General features: G+C 37.6%; 1 protein-coding gene across 1 annotated transcript in view; it reads right to left on the bottom strand.

Moving 5' to 3' along the window:
- TRHDE (thyrotropin releasing hormone degrading enzyme) overlaps nt 1–12,752 on the bottom strand; it is a 206,084-nt gene that overhangs the window by 104,351 nt on the left and 88,981 nt on the right. Inside the window, exon 6 of the mRNA XM_039704191.1 lies at nt 5,329–5,466. Coding sequence (XP_039560125.1) covers nt 5,329–5,466 — 138 coding nt within the window. The remainder of the gene's footprint in view (nt 1–5,328; nt 5,467–12,752) is intronic.

The raw sequence follows: 12,752 nt of genomic DNA, 5'->3' as shown, positions 1-12,752 counted from the left end.
TTTTGCTCTATTTCACTAACTCAAATTTATTTTCCATTTCTAACTCTTACAATTTCTTCCAAGTTACTATAACACTTGCAACTGTTGCTCTTCTGGTTATTGATCTAAATCAGGATGTGTATCAGCAAAATCAGCCCTTGCTTGTACACCGGCATTTTTTTTGGACTCCTTCAGGGAAAAAAAAGAAAATAACTGTAACTTTCTGCTTTGCCCTTTGCTGAAAATTATCATTACAAAGCAGAAACAGAGAGGCATTTGAGGCAAGTGCATGTCAAGTGCAAGTGCAAGTACCTCCATGTATACCTGTCTTTATGAACACTCTATGTTTTAAGCCATGAAAATATCTGAGACATAGATGCACTATTTTGTTTCTTCTAACGGCTTCCTTTTAAGGAAGGAAGGATGGTAGGACACAGTGTCTAGACCCACAGTTGCCATTTCTGCTTCAATCATCTCCTCCAGCCCTTGGGAGCTGCCATTTGCCACTGCCTTTCCATGGCAAACAGGCAGAAGGCTTGTATCACAACAGGTCGTGTCTTCCCAACAATTGTACCTTGATGGAGCGGTGTAGTCTAATGAGCTCTTCTTTACAATAAAATGCTTTTATTAACATTTGTGCTCCATCTTTATTTTTTCCAGTCAAACATATATGCAATTGTCCCTGGCATGGGGAACACATAACACTCCTGAAGCACTGTCCATGTGTAGCTGCTTATATACCACACAATGTAGTTTCCATGTTTCTTCTTCAGAAATAATAACTACCATACACCAGTTTAAAGGGTTAAAGACCATTTGCTCCTGCTTGAGTCAGGATGGTAGGAAGATGAATTAAGAGAAGTATTTTAAGTATCTTGAAGCACCTGTCTAGCTTTAGGCATTGGCACCCACCGGCTAAACTGGGACAGCCTCCATACTTTAGGATGAGCATTCTTGGAGCTGCTCTGAACTTGAATCTGTTGGTATCCCTGACTGCATTTCAACAACTTTCATACAGGAAGCAATAACGACCTACAGCCTTTTTATCTAAACAGAAAGACATTATTTTCATTACAAGATACCTCCTCTGTTACAATGCATTAGGAATAAATGGCTCCTGAAAGCACCTTCTGCAGTCTGGGCACTGACCTGTTGCACTCACAAGTCACAGAAGAAAAATCAGCATCACACAAATGCGCACTCTTTGGACTTAATGGCTCCCACAGACAACAGCACAGCTAATTTAGAGAAAACAAAAAGCTCTCCCTTTATACTATGGCAAGCGAATGGATCTGATACTACCTTATGTTATCAATTCAACTAAAAGAAAAATTAAAAATAAAACCTATTGTACAATTTTTTAAGGATTTATCTACCATTTCTTTCTTTGTTAATGAGCTACTCACACTCTTTTTTGTCACTTCAAAGATGCACATCATCACAATTTCACTGCACTCATGAATTGGCTTTCTTATAAACTACTATTCCTGAACAGAATATGGGGTGGTGGTTTGGGGTTTTTGTTTTGGTTTGGTTTTATTTTGTTATTTCAGTGTGAACGTGCTTCCCAGTGCCTGAGGAACAGAAGTAAAAAGAATGAAATTTTTAGAGAGCCTTTCCAGTAACTGCATCAGCCCTCCTGTTCTTCCACATTCTTGCAGAACATGCTACATTGTAAATTTTCACAGAGAATTACACTCAAAAGGGTGAGTGAGCCACTGCTTTCAATTTCTTAAATTCTCATTTGCCAGAATGCAGGGAAGCTGTGCATTTCTCTTTGTGTAAAGTTTTAGTTGAACAGATCTCCTAATGCAGAATGTTCCTTTGGAGGGGAAGCAGGAAGCATGGTTTCCCTTTATTACTATCAGAAAAAAATCTTCCTTCCATCACTTGACACTGAAAGAAAAAGGAAATTTTAAAAATGTGACATAGAGTTAAAAAGGAAAAAAAAGTTATACATACAAGGGTTTAGGAAATAATTAATTGTTTGTATTACAAGGTCAGGGTCAGTAACTGATCCCACTGCTGAGGTTAATTTAGCTTACATGGAGGGAAAAAATAATATTCTTCCCTATTCCAGTCATCCTCTTCCTTGTTTTGATTATTGTTTGTCACTTACCAAGGCATATTCTTTTGGGGGTACTTTTATAGCTACACTCCATCATAATGGTCTTGCCTGCACTGATTGCTGCCAGAATCTCCAACCAGCACACTTCAAAGCATGCAGCAGGCTGACTGAACTGACTTTAGATATCTGGCTGTCTATACATCCTTTCATCCCTTCTCTTATCTGGCTGTGGCTGCTCATCTAGGGCTATGACTCCTTTGGTTCTGTCTGAGATGGCTCTCCCTCAGGTTGCTCTGGGTCTGGCTGTTGCCTTTGAGATGCAGCTGCCTTGTTTCTCCATTTTATTAGAGTCAGTTGCTCCATGCTGATTGTTGCTCCTCATGTTATTCTTGCTGCACTCTCTCCTCCTCTGATGCTGCAGCTCTCCAGGGCCATGATTCTTGCTGTCAGTTATTTCTGGTGTGGAAAGGCTGTCACGCTTTTTGCTTTGATTTAACAATTCTCAGTTCTACTCTTGTGTTCAACAGGCTATATTTTCTACTGCACTTGGGATATAACCACTTTTCCCGTCATCGTGGGAGGACACTATCTCACTTCCAGCTGCACTAGGAAGACATATGCACTCTCTGATGCAACTTGAGAGCCTTGAATCACCTACCAGTACTGTTTATTAATGAACTATCACGACTTCTCATTTTTTCTCTACTTATTTGTGGCCCTAGTGGAGGATGACACGCTTCTATGTGAAGAATGACTAGCATGATGCTTTTCAAAGAGGCAAACTTTACCCTCAACCGTTTAAGTGGAAAAACATTGTCTGCTGCCAGGCTGTAGTGTCTTTCACTCTGCTTGTGGCATTGCCTGAATGCCATGGGGTTTGTGTTATGGATTTCTTCACACATGCAATCACCAAGGATGAAAAAGTGGAAATGAAAAATATATTCAACTCTGAGGCAACTAAATAGCACATTTTCAATGGTCATTTCTGAAATGTGTAGAAAAAGGCATGTCTTTAGAATGACAGCTGAGTGTCTAGCAGATATGGGTACTTTAATGGTGTCTGATTTATACCATATTGATGACAGTAAATGAAATAACAAGGACATTCTATAACTATCATTTCACTGAACAAAACTCTTATCAGAGAAAGTTTCACCATTTCAATATCATGTAGAAAATTGTGAAGAGAGAATAGAGATCACATGGGCAATCCAAGCACTCAGAAGCACAAGATGGACATTTAAAAAAAAAGTCAAAAGACAATGAAAAAAAATCCAAAATGTAGGGAGCAGATGCTGCACATAGCGGTAAAGTGTTTAAAATATTTTATTTAAGACAGTAGAAAAGTCCTCACTGATGGTCCTGACCCAAAGTTTAGTAGAGTCAAGAGAAAAAAAATCCTGACAGCTTAATGTTTTACAGCAATTTGAAAAGTCACTCAACCAAAGACAACCAAACAGTCATCCCAGAAACACCACTAATAATTTCCCTCCAGCAGGGCTCATTGTGTGTCAAGGGCTTTGTGGCACTTGAAAATATTTGAGCCCACACCTGACCAGGTCAAAGCCTTCAGTGTAATTTTACAGTTTAGATTTTACCAACATACTATTCACCACAGTATTTATATTATTAGGAGAATTGGCCACCAGACCAGCTAAATGGAGAGATGTTGCTGTATCCCCTGGGCATGGCCACTGCTACACTGAAAAAGGAACATTTTCATAGATAGATACAAGACAAAGTTTGTACTGTAATCTCCACAAAAAACAGACTGATCCTATTAGTCTGCATAAAATAGCTATCAGTATACAGATGTGTCCTATTGTCCTATTTGTCATTTCAATGTAAATGAAAATTACTTGATGGTTGCAGTGTTCATAAAATTGTCATGTACAACAGTTAACTAAAAGATAGTACTATTCCTGCATAAATTAGAAAAAATAATTAGATTGAAATATGAAGATAGTCATGTAAGATAAGCCTCTGAACCTACCAAGGTCTAGCTATCACCAGAAAGCACGTGATTGAAAGATTTACACAATGGGAATATTCAGTATGCTAAAAGCTGCTTGCTGTTATAGCTTAATTCACCTAGAGCAGTATTTTCCTAGATAGCTAAGGGATTTTTGAAAATGTTACTTGGGCTCTTAAGCAACTGCAACATTTTAAAATCTTGTCCTAAGTATTTTGGGTTTTTATATTCCATCATAAGTACCTATTACATGGTCACATATACACCCACACACACACATACATGCTCTCCTTTGCCCATCCTTACAGGCATATGATCCTTTCATGGAAGAGGACCAAGGTGAAGTTATTGCAGTCTAGGAATAGCTTATGAGTACAAGAGAGGATAACACCTCTCTTTCATCCCAGAATGAGCACTGGATAAACAAGATATTCAGTCACCAAGTCAGTTCTATGGTGCCTTGCTGCAGTCTGATGTTAGGCAGAAAATTATGCAGAAGAAAAGATTACTAAACACAAAGGCCACAGTCAAAAGACTCTTACAACTGAATCATCATCAGAGAGCTCCTGTACAGGAAGGCTGCAGGCAGCAGCCACTGTGTCACACAGCAAACACATTTGGCCATGATACACACTTTTATATGTCATAGCCTATAGCAGAGAATAAGCAATATGGTATGGTGGGAAACACCAGCTTTCAGGCCATGTGCTAACAGCAAGCCCAGTCATGTTATGGAGGAAGGGAAACCCTCTCACTCCTGCACAGAAGTTGTTGAAACCAGAAACTGGCCAAAAGACTTTTGAATCATTGAAATGAATTTAAAATTGACTGAATTTAATACATATTCCTTCACCACACCAGAAGGCAGTTTCTCCACTCCCAGTGTTCAGCAACGACTTCAGAGTTTTCACTAGTTGACAGTAACAGTCTCATGCATAGAAAAAACTTTACATTTAAATTTAGCCCTTGGTAAGTTTTCTAGAGAGTTTCAATAGGACAAAAACTACCTATCCTTTTTGCTTTTTAAAGCATCTAACACAATTCAGACCCTGTCACAAAATAAATAGTAATAAAAAGCCCTAAATCTTCTTAGTGAATTTTGACAGCCTCCCAAGTTTATTTGTAACATTTACTAACACTTGACATGTTGAATGTAATTGGCGATAATCACTGTAAAATGTTCCAAATGCATTCCACACAGATTAGGTTCCCATACATAGTTTGACAATGATATTTCTTTTACAGATGGAACACGATCTTATAGCTACTGACATATCTGTATCATATAGATAAGCTTAGTTACTCTCACCTTTTTATAGGCAATCCAGTCAAACACCCTGTCAATGTCTGAGGCTTGCTGCACTTCCTGGGATACTGGATGTGAACTGGCCAGCCCATCCAGCAACATCACTTCATGTAGGACATCTGTCAGAAATCTCTGCTTTTCCTGAAATACAGCATATGCAGTAGTATCACAGACAAATACATATTAACAGAAATACAGAAATGATGCACAGTTAGCAGAGGCAGTTGGCTGCTATTACAGCTGACTAAAATCAGACCTTCTGCTTTGAATGTAAACCACCGTGACCTCCTACAATCTTAACAGGTATTTGGAATAGACTCAGACTTGAGATCCTTTGCTGCAATGAAACTTGACTGCAATTAAAGACCATTAAATGAATCAAAATGCATCCATATGTGCAGACTGGAACTCTGATTATGACTATTCATACACACAAGGGGTGGGGAGAAAGGCAAATTGGCAAAATCTTTCATCACAAAAATAGATGTCCCTGAGCTAATAGCATATGCAGGTACAAAACTTTTTGACAAAGATGGGTAAATACAATTAGTACTTTTTATTTAGTGATGTTTAAGTTACTTGGCTCTAAGTGACAAGTTCACTTGTCAGATTAGTGTGGGACAGGACAATGATGAGAGCTTACATCAGTGTCGCAGCAGATGCCTGCACTTTCATAACTCTAGCATAGAAATCCTTCCTCCTCAAGTGCTTGAGCCATCTACAGACTTTGCAACTTCCATCTGAAGAAAACAATTACCATATCTCTTCACAAGTGGGAAAAGTGATGCATGTAGTTAAATGACATAGTCAAAGTCACAGCTATATCAGAGGCAGATACGAACCCAAACAACATCCAACATAAGCATTTGTTTGAATACCTTCTATAAATATGGGCAGCAGAGGTATTTCAAAACGGCTGCCTATTTACTCTGGCAGCAACACTAATGAAATGATCATGTATGCTCAGTGCATTGTGCTGCAGTCATTTGTACAGTACAACTAGATGGGGCTTTTTCAGCTGAGAAATGACCTTAAAACTCCTCATATTGCATTCATGTAGATGTCTTTTATCCAAAACACTGGCAGGAAATAAGAGGTTTATTTACTTGATTTTTCAAGTCACAAATAAATGCAAAGAGTGAATTAAAAATTACATAAGGATTAAATAAGCTTTTTCATCTGAAATTACATATCTCAAACTTTATCTAAATTATAACAATTCCTGAATCAATGTCAACCTACTGACATGATATAAAGAAACTCTGGGAAATGCTGCATTTTTTTCAAAAGCCACCTAGATATCATTAGGTAAAATATACACACAATTACATAATAAATTCTATGTTTAATTTCTTGGGTGGCAAGGTTTTGGTATGAATGTGTTACTTTAAATTATTTTTATAAGACAGCTGAAAAGCTCTTCCAATGCTGATCTACCTAGAAATAGACCTTTATGTTAAAATTCATTAGAGCACAAGAAATGTACCTTGAGCTGACTGCATATCCAGGCAATTAAAAACACAGGGTGCAGGAAAGCCAATTACCTACACACTCTTAGTGTTCTCATCTGGCTGCATGAGGTAAGGTTTGTAAAACAAAAAGTAATGTCTTTTTCATATAATTGTTAATTTTCTCAGGCATAAGCAGTTAGTAACTGTCCTTTTTTAATGGGAAAAAAAGTAGAGAGAAACAATTAGAATGACAGTCCTACTCAGGGGGAAACTGCTGAGGTGTAAAAAGTGTAGATATTTTGGTTACACTTCCCTCATGTTCTTTATCAGCCAGTAACAAAGCCCCAGTTTCATCAAATGTATGATATGTAACACATACAGGTGTGAACACAGACCTGTCTCAAAATCCAGGTTTGGATCCCAAAAGACAAACAGTTGTGTGAGTGGATTGTTACCGTTTGAAATTAACTCATTAAAAGGACCTTAGATAATCACAAATTAATACCTTAAATACAGAACCAGAATCAAGAAAATCAGCACATGGCAAACACAGTGAAGCTGCAGAGAACAAAACTAAGAAATATGAAAAGAACAGGCTACATTTTAGTTTTCTGTTTGTTTCTTTGGTTATGTCCTGAAGGACTGAAAAGGAGAACTTCAGATTTATGATCATCCATTCGAGTTACCATAGCTTAAAAAAAATTCCTTGAAACTTACAGTGGACTGTTACATTGGGATAGAAGTGGAATAGTTAGTATGCCTCCAAAAATGCAAACTTACAGTTTAGTCAGAATTAAGAAAGCTTTTGACCTAAAAAGCTGAATTTCTTTAACAAAAAGGATTTCCATAACATGCCTAGCCCTTCCCTTTAGCATAAAGCCCCTGAGAGAAGAAGACTCAAAGATAACTCATGGGAGGCACAGATAGACTGCTGATTGACAAGGGCCTACACCTTGAAGAAGCAACAAGAAGCAGACAGGCAAAAAGGAACTAAAACTGCCTTAATTATGTTGGTGAAACACTACCTCAGCTCTTGAAGTCCTAATATCCCATTAAGGGGAAAAGGTCAATATGTGTGACCAAACTCATACGGATGGAAGAAGGGCTTTCTATTCCCTAGTTATTTTACCCTGTGCATACAGTGGAATTGATCTGTTTTAACTGACACCTACAGGAGTAAAGAAACACTCATGACAGAAATTGTAAAGGAAATCAATCTTGGAATGTGTTTAATGAGACAAGCAAGCCAGTGACATGATAGGTGTCAGGTTTGCAGCTACACACTGAAATAATGACAAAATGCCGTTAAAGATGGCCATTCCCTGAGGGAGTTCAACTGCAAGAAAAAAGGCAAAGACTGTGATCCACCTACGAGGAAAAGAGGGCTTCAGGTGAGTCTTGCAGCCGTGGTTGGAAAATGTCAGTAGCAACATGCAAGTGCAATGCTAACACAGGGCCAGGGCACTGAGCAGGAAGGGTATCACAGTAGTACAAGGTAAGTCTGAAAAAAGGACAGAGCTGCTTCCACACAAATCTGTGCCTCACTTAAAGACAAAGAGGAAGCTCCTCTACTCCCTGTCTTCCTACTGCACACTTGGAATCCAAATTCTCCATCTCTTCTCCTCAGAGCTTTCCTTGAACTGTGTATAGTCAAAGCCTGAGACACCAGACCTGTGTTGAAAATAAAACATATGACAATCATGTCTGGTTGCTCTCATTCTTTAGAATGCTTCCAGGTGCAGGGACTGAAGTGCTGTTATCAGATGAACGCATCTTTAAAATATCTACATTTTCTGATTATTCCCAAATATCTGTGGTCACTAGATTCTAGTATTTGCCTCTTCATAGGAATGATTTCTTTAAATCTTCACCAGTAAGACCTTCTCTGCTTTGCACAAGATTTTCCTGAAAGACTTGTCCTTTTTCTGTGCTGTTTCCTCCCTAACCAACATTCAAATTCACCTCATTCTTGGGATAAAGAGAGATAGTGGACACGCTTCATGTATAAATCTCTTGTACCTTCAAGAAGCATTTAGCTTCAAGAAAAATGTATTGTGTATAACAGGATAACAATGATGTAATGGAGAGAGGTTGCTGCTGGTGATTTTACAATATCATAATGAGGTATAATGTAAGAGTAAAAGCATGACAATAATGTAACACTTAAAGACAGTCGCATAAAAATAATTTCTAAAAATTAATATTAAATACCAGGGAAAGGAACTAAAATGAAAGAAAAAAAAAGGAATTAAAGAAACACCATAATGAAAGCCTAAACTGATAATTAGTACGCAAAAGAGATCAAAGGCCTCAATATTAAAGGCATTGCCTTTGTTCTGGGACAGCCATTTGAACACTTCATGGACTGCAAAATCAACATGAATAAAGCTTAACATTGGTGCGCAAATCTGCAAATACTTTCCTGGCAAATTTTCAGAAAATATCATCTCCACAAGAGCTTTAGTAGCCATCAAGAATACAAAGAAGATAAGTGATCCTTCATGCCTAACAGACAAGCATTTGCATGACACAATATTTGGGTTTACAGGGAAAGTGCACCCTAGGGAAAAAGAAATAGGGGTAAATTTTCAAAGCAACCAAAGAACACCAGCATATACACTACCAGCAGTTGAGTTCCACAAAATATATTACAGGATGAAGCTTAAAAAACCAGAAGAATGAAATCTATGAGGAAATCTAAGGTTTGGTGAAATACATTATGGCCAGATAAGATCCACTGAGAGCCAAAATCAAGTTCTTTCTGTCTATTTGTTTACAAGTCCTAAGATGTCATAGCACAGGAAGTCTCCCGAGTACTTGCAAACGACAGCAATGTTTCTTTCTTGCTTTCCAGTAATAATCTTTTGTAAATACCTTGAGCAATTTAAAAACTTTTTTTTAGTTTACATCTCTGATGTGTGCTTCAATTATGTGAATAATTTGCTGAAGGAGGCCTGCAACACATTCTACACTGATCAGCTGTGAACATGTCACAATTCCATATCTACCCTCATAACCCTCTTTTCTGCATTTTCTGTCAAAGATCTTTTATAGCAAAATGTATGGAGAAATTTTCACACTGACTGACAACAATTCTGATTTCATTCTCCAAGATCATCATGTTTTGCCCCCATATATGTAGTTGCCTTCACTGAAATAGAGTCATTAAGCAAACAGACGAACAGAGAGTTTTCCTCATGCATTTGTCTTCAGAGCATTTTAAAATATTAGGCAACAAAATAGGAAGCTTATCCTCTAATTCAAACAACATAGAGGAAATCTGTAAAGGAAAATCACCTCAACTCAAGAAAGTGTAAATAATACTTAAATGAAAAGTGGCTTTATGATGTGGCTGGCATATCGAGTCTACTTCCAGCAATTACTGTCAGATGCTACCATTCATGAAAATACTTTTCAGGTATTGCACACCTAGACTGTGCTTCAACCTGAAAGTGATGAGATTCAGCAAGTCCTGAAGGAAGCAGAGATGTTTTACAGACCCACCAAAAATTACTTACCAGTTTGTGCTCCAAGTAACTGCACACTGCCACAACTTTAAAATAAAGTGGTAGCACATTCAGGATTGCTGAAAATTTGAGAAGCAGTCTTTCAGTTAAGAATGCCCTCAAAAACACAACTAAACTTTTCTATTGAATTTCCCATATCAACCATATTTCCTTATGAAATGCATGTTCTTGTTTCAGCACAGAAACCCTGTAATGAGTCCTTGCTTTGAGGCAAAAGTTGCTGCAAAGTTTCTATCTCATCCTTACTGAAGACGAAGTGTCTACTGATTCAAAATTATGTGAAATTCAGACAGCTGAGTGAAGTTTTTTTCTGAAACTAAAGCTTCATCTAAATCCTGAACTCAGAAGGTTTGAACCCACATTACTCCAAAGTTCCCATCATAATGTCACTTAAACTGCTGTCTCAAGATGAGCAGAAAACGACACGAAGCTAGAAAAGAAACTGACATTCTCCAAACCCATGTTTAATGTCTTGAATAAATGTTTCATCTAAATGTTGATAATGACTTACATCTGATTTCTAACTGTTAACTACTTAAAGAATTCCCTATATTAATCTACTTTGCCAGAGCATTAAAAAAATGCAAGCCTGTCTTTAGGAAGAAAACATGGAAATGGAAATTCTTTTCTTAGTTATAAGCAAAATTTATTATAAGGTTTTCTTACCTGGTATACTTAAAAAGGGCTAGTAATTAGGAATAGGAAGATCTTGCACCTTACCTTTACAATCTCTTTTTTCCTGCCAAAGTCAATTATACATGAGATTCTAGTTAATTTTACACTGAAAGCTTCCCCCATAGGCAAGTAAAAACAAAAATTCATACAAGGATTGACTTCACCAAGCAGTTACTGGAGGAAAAACACTCCATGTGGTATTAATTAAAGGCTTACTTTACACCAGCATGGGGAGCCTTTAACCAAAAAAAGAAAAGATGAAAGTAGTTTTAAAAAATGAGAGGCTGAATCTCTCTCCCTTAATGCTGAGCCAGCATGATATTTATGTTGGGTTAGAAGGATCAAGCAGACTATAGCTCAGGTCTGAAATGCCAAAATAATAATGAAATAAATCAAAAAGGTCCATATCTTAAGTCTACTTCAAAATGTGTAATGATTTTCGGGGCTTTCTATGAGTCAAACAATGCCTTAGAAATTTTTACTAATGGAGGCAAACACGTTAGGAGGCATGTAAGACAAAGCACATTAAAGATATACACGTGTCTAGTGGCTGAATTCACTCATTATTCCAACCAAGTCAATGAGAAAGATGGGCAACTAAGATCATTTATCTATTTCCTACTTATTATGATACAGATACGTTGATATGCAACCAATTACTTTCAACTGTCTGTAGTAACAGCAGGATTGTCCAGACAGTGGAACCTAATAGTATAAAGGAAGCACAGCTCACTTAAGGAAGGAGGAAAGATACCCTTCTATACAGGTACAAAATTTTCGATTTAATAAGAAAAATTAATTTAAAAGTTCATTTAAAAAAAAAATTCTGGCAGATATGACCATCCTTAATTATAAAAGTAGTAAGCAAATAATAAAGTAGGAAATCCTATCCCAAGGCATTAATGGATCAAGAAGACATAGGATTCAAAGCTATTGCTGGTGTGCTACACCTTGACTCAGCCAGTGAAGTTGTCAGCAAAGCTAACTTTTATATAATAAAGAAAAGGGAGAAGGCAGCTGGGCTCTGTGAAATGCTTTCTCAGCACCAAGCCAGGTACTGACTGCTAAAGTATTTGATGCTCATTTGATGGATGTAAGGGCAAATTACATGCCAGTAATTCCTGCTGTCATAGTCTTCAAAATCTACCCCAATACCAGAGACATTCAAGGACAAACATGATGGTTCCTTCTACCAGAAAATATGGAGGGAAAAGATCAGCCAATAAATTCCCGGATCTGCAAGCCTCAGCTGAATTCCTTCCTTTACAAAGCCACATGAAAAGGACTTCAGGATATGAGAGAAGCAAGACAAGAGGAAGACAGAATATACAGCTGCAAACAGGCCTCTGAAAGGAGGAAGGTGGGCACATTAGATGAGGAAAGACAGAGCTCTCAAGTGGAAATTACCAGCATGGAGTTTTCTGCTGTAATTTCCTCTGATTCTAAAACCAGCAAGGGCCCCTTCTACAGAGATGAGATTACCTTGTATTGGTCATAAGATCTTACCACTCAAGAACACATATCCAGCTGCTCTTGCTTTTTGATGGCATGGAGAGACAACCATATGGGAAGCCTCTAATACAGAAATCTCATCTTTTTCTAAGCCAGGGAATTCACATGCAGATGACTATTCTGAGCACACAAGATCAAGCAAAATTCTCTGATCTCAGAAGAACACTTTGCAAAGACAGCTTTCTTTTTAAAATCATCCTGACAATACAGAAACAACTGTTCCCAAACCTTTAAGAATGAGATCTAGCAGTAAGAATTTGAG

The sequence above is a fragment of the Passer montanus genome, unplaced genomic scaffold (genome assembly GCF_014805655.1).
Source record: "Passer montanus isolate IOZ18808 unplaced genomic scaffold, ASM1480565v1 scaffold17, whole genome shotgun sequence".
Lineage (NCBI taxonomy): Eukaryota > Metazoa > Chordata > Aves > Passeriformes > Passeridae > Passer > Passer montanus.
The sequence above is the reverse complement of the archived record's forward strand: the minus strand, read 5'-3'. Positions and strand labels throughout refer to the sequence as shown.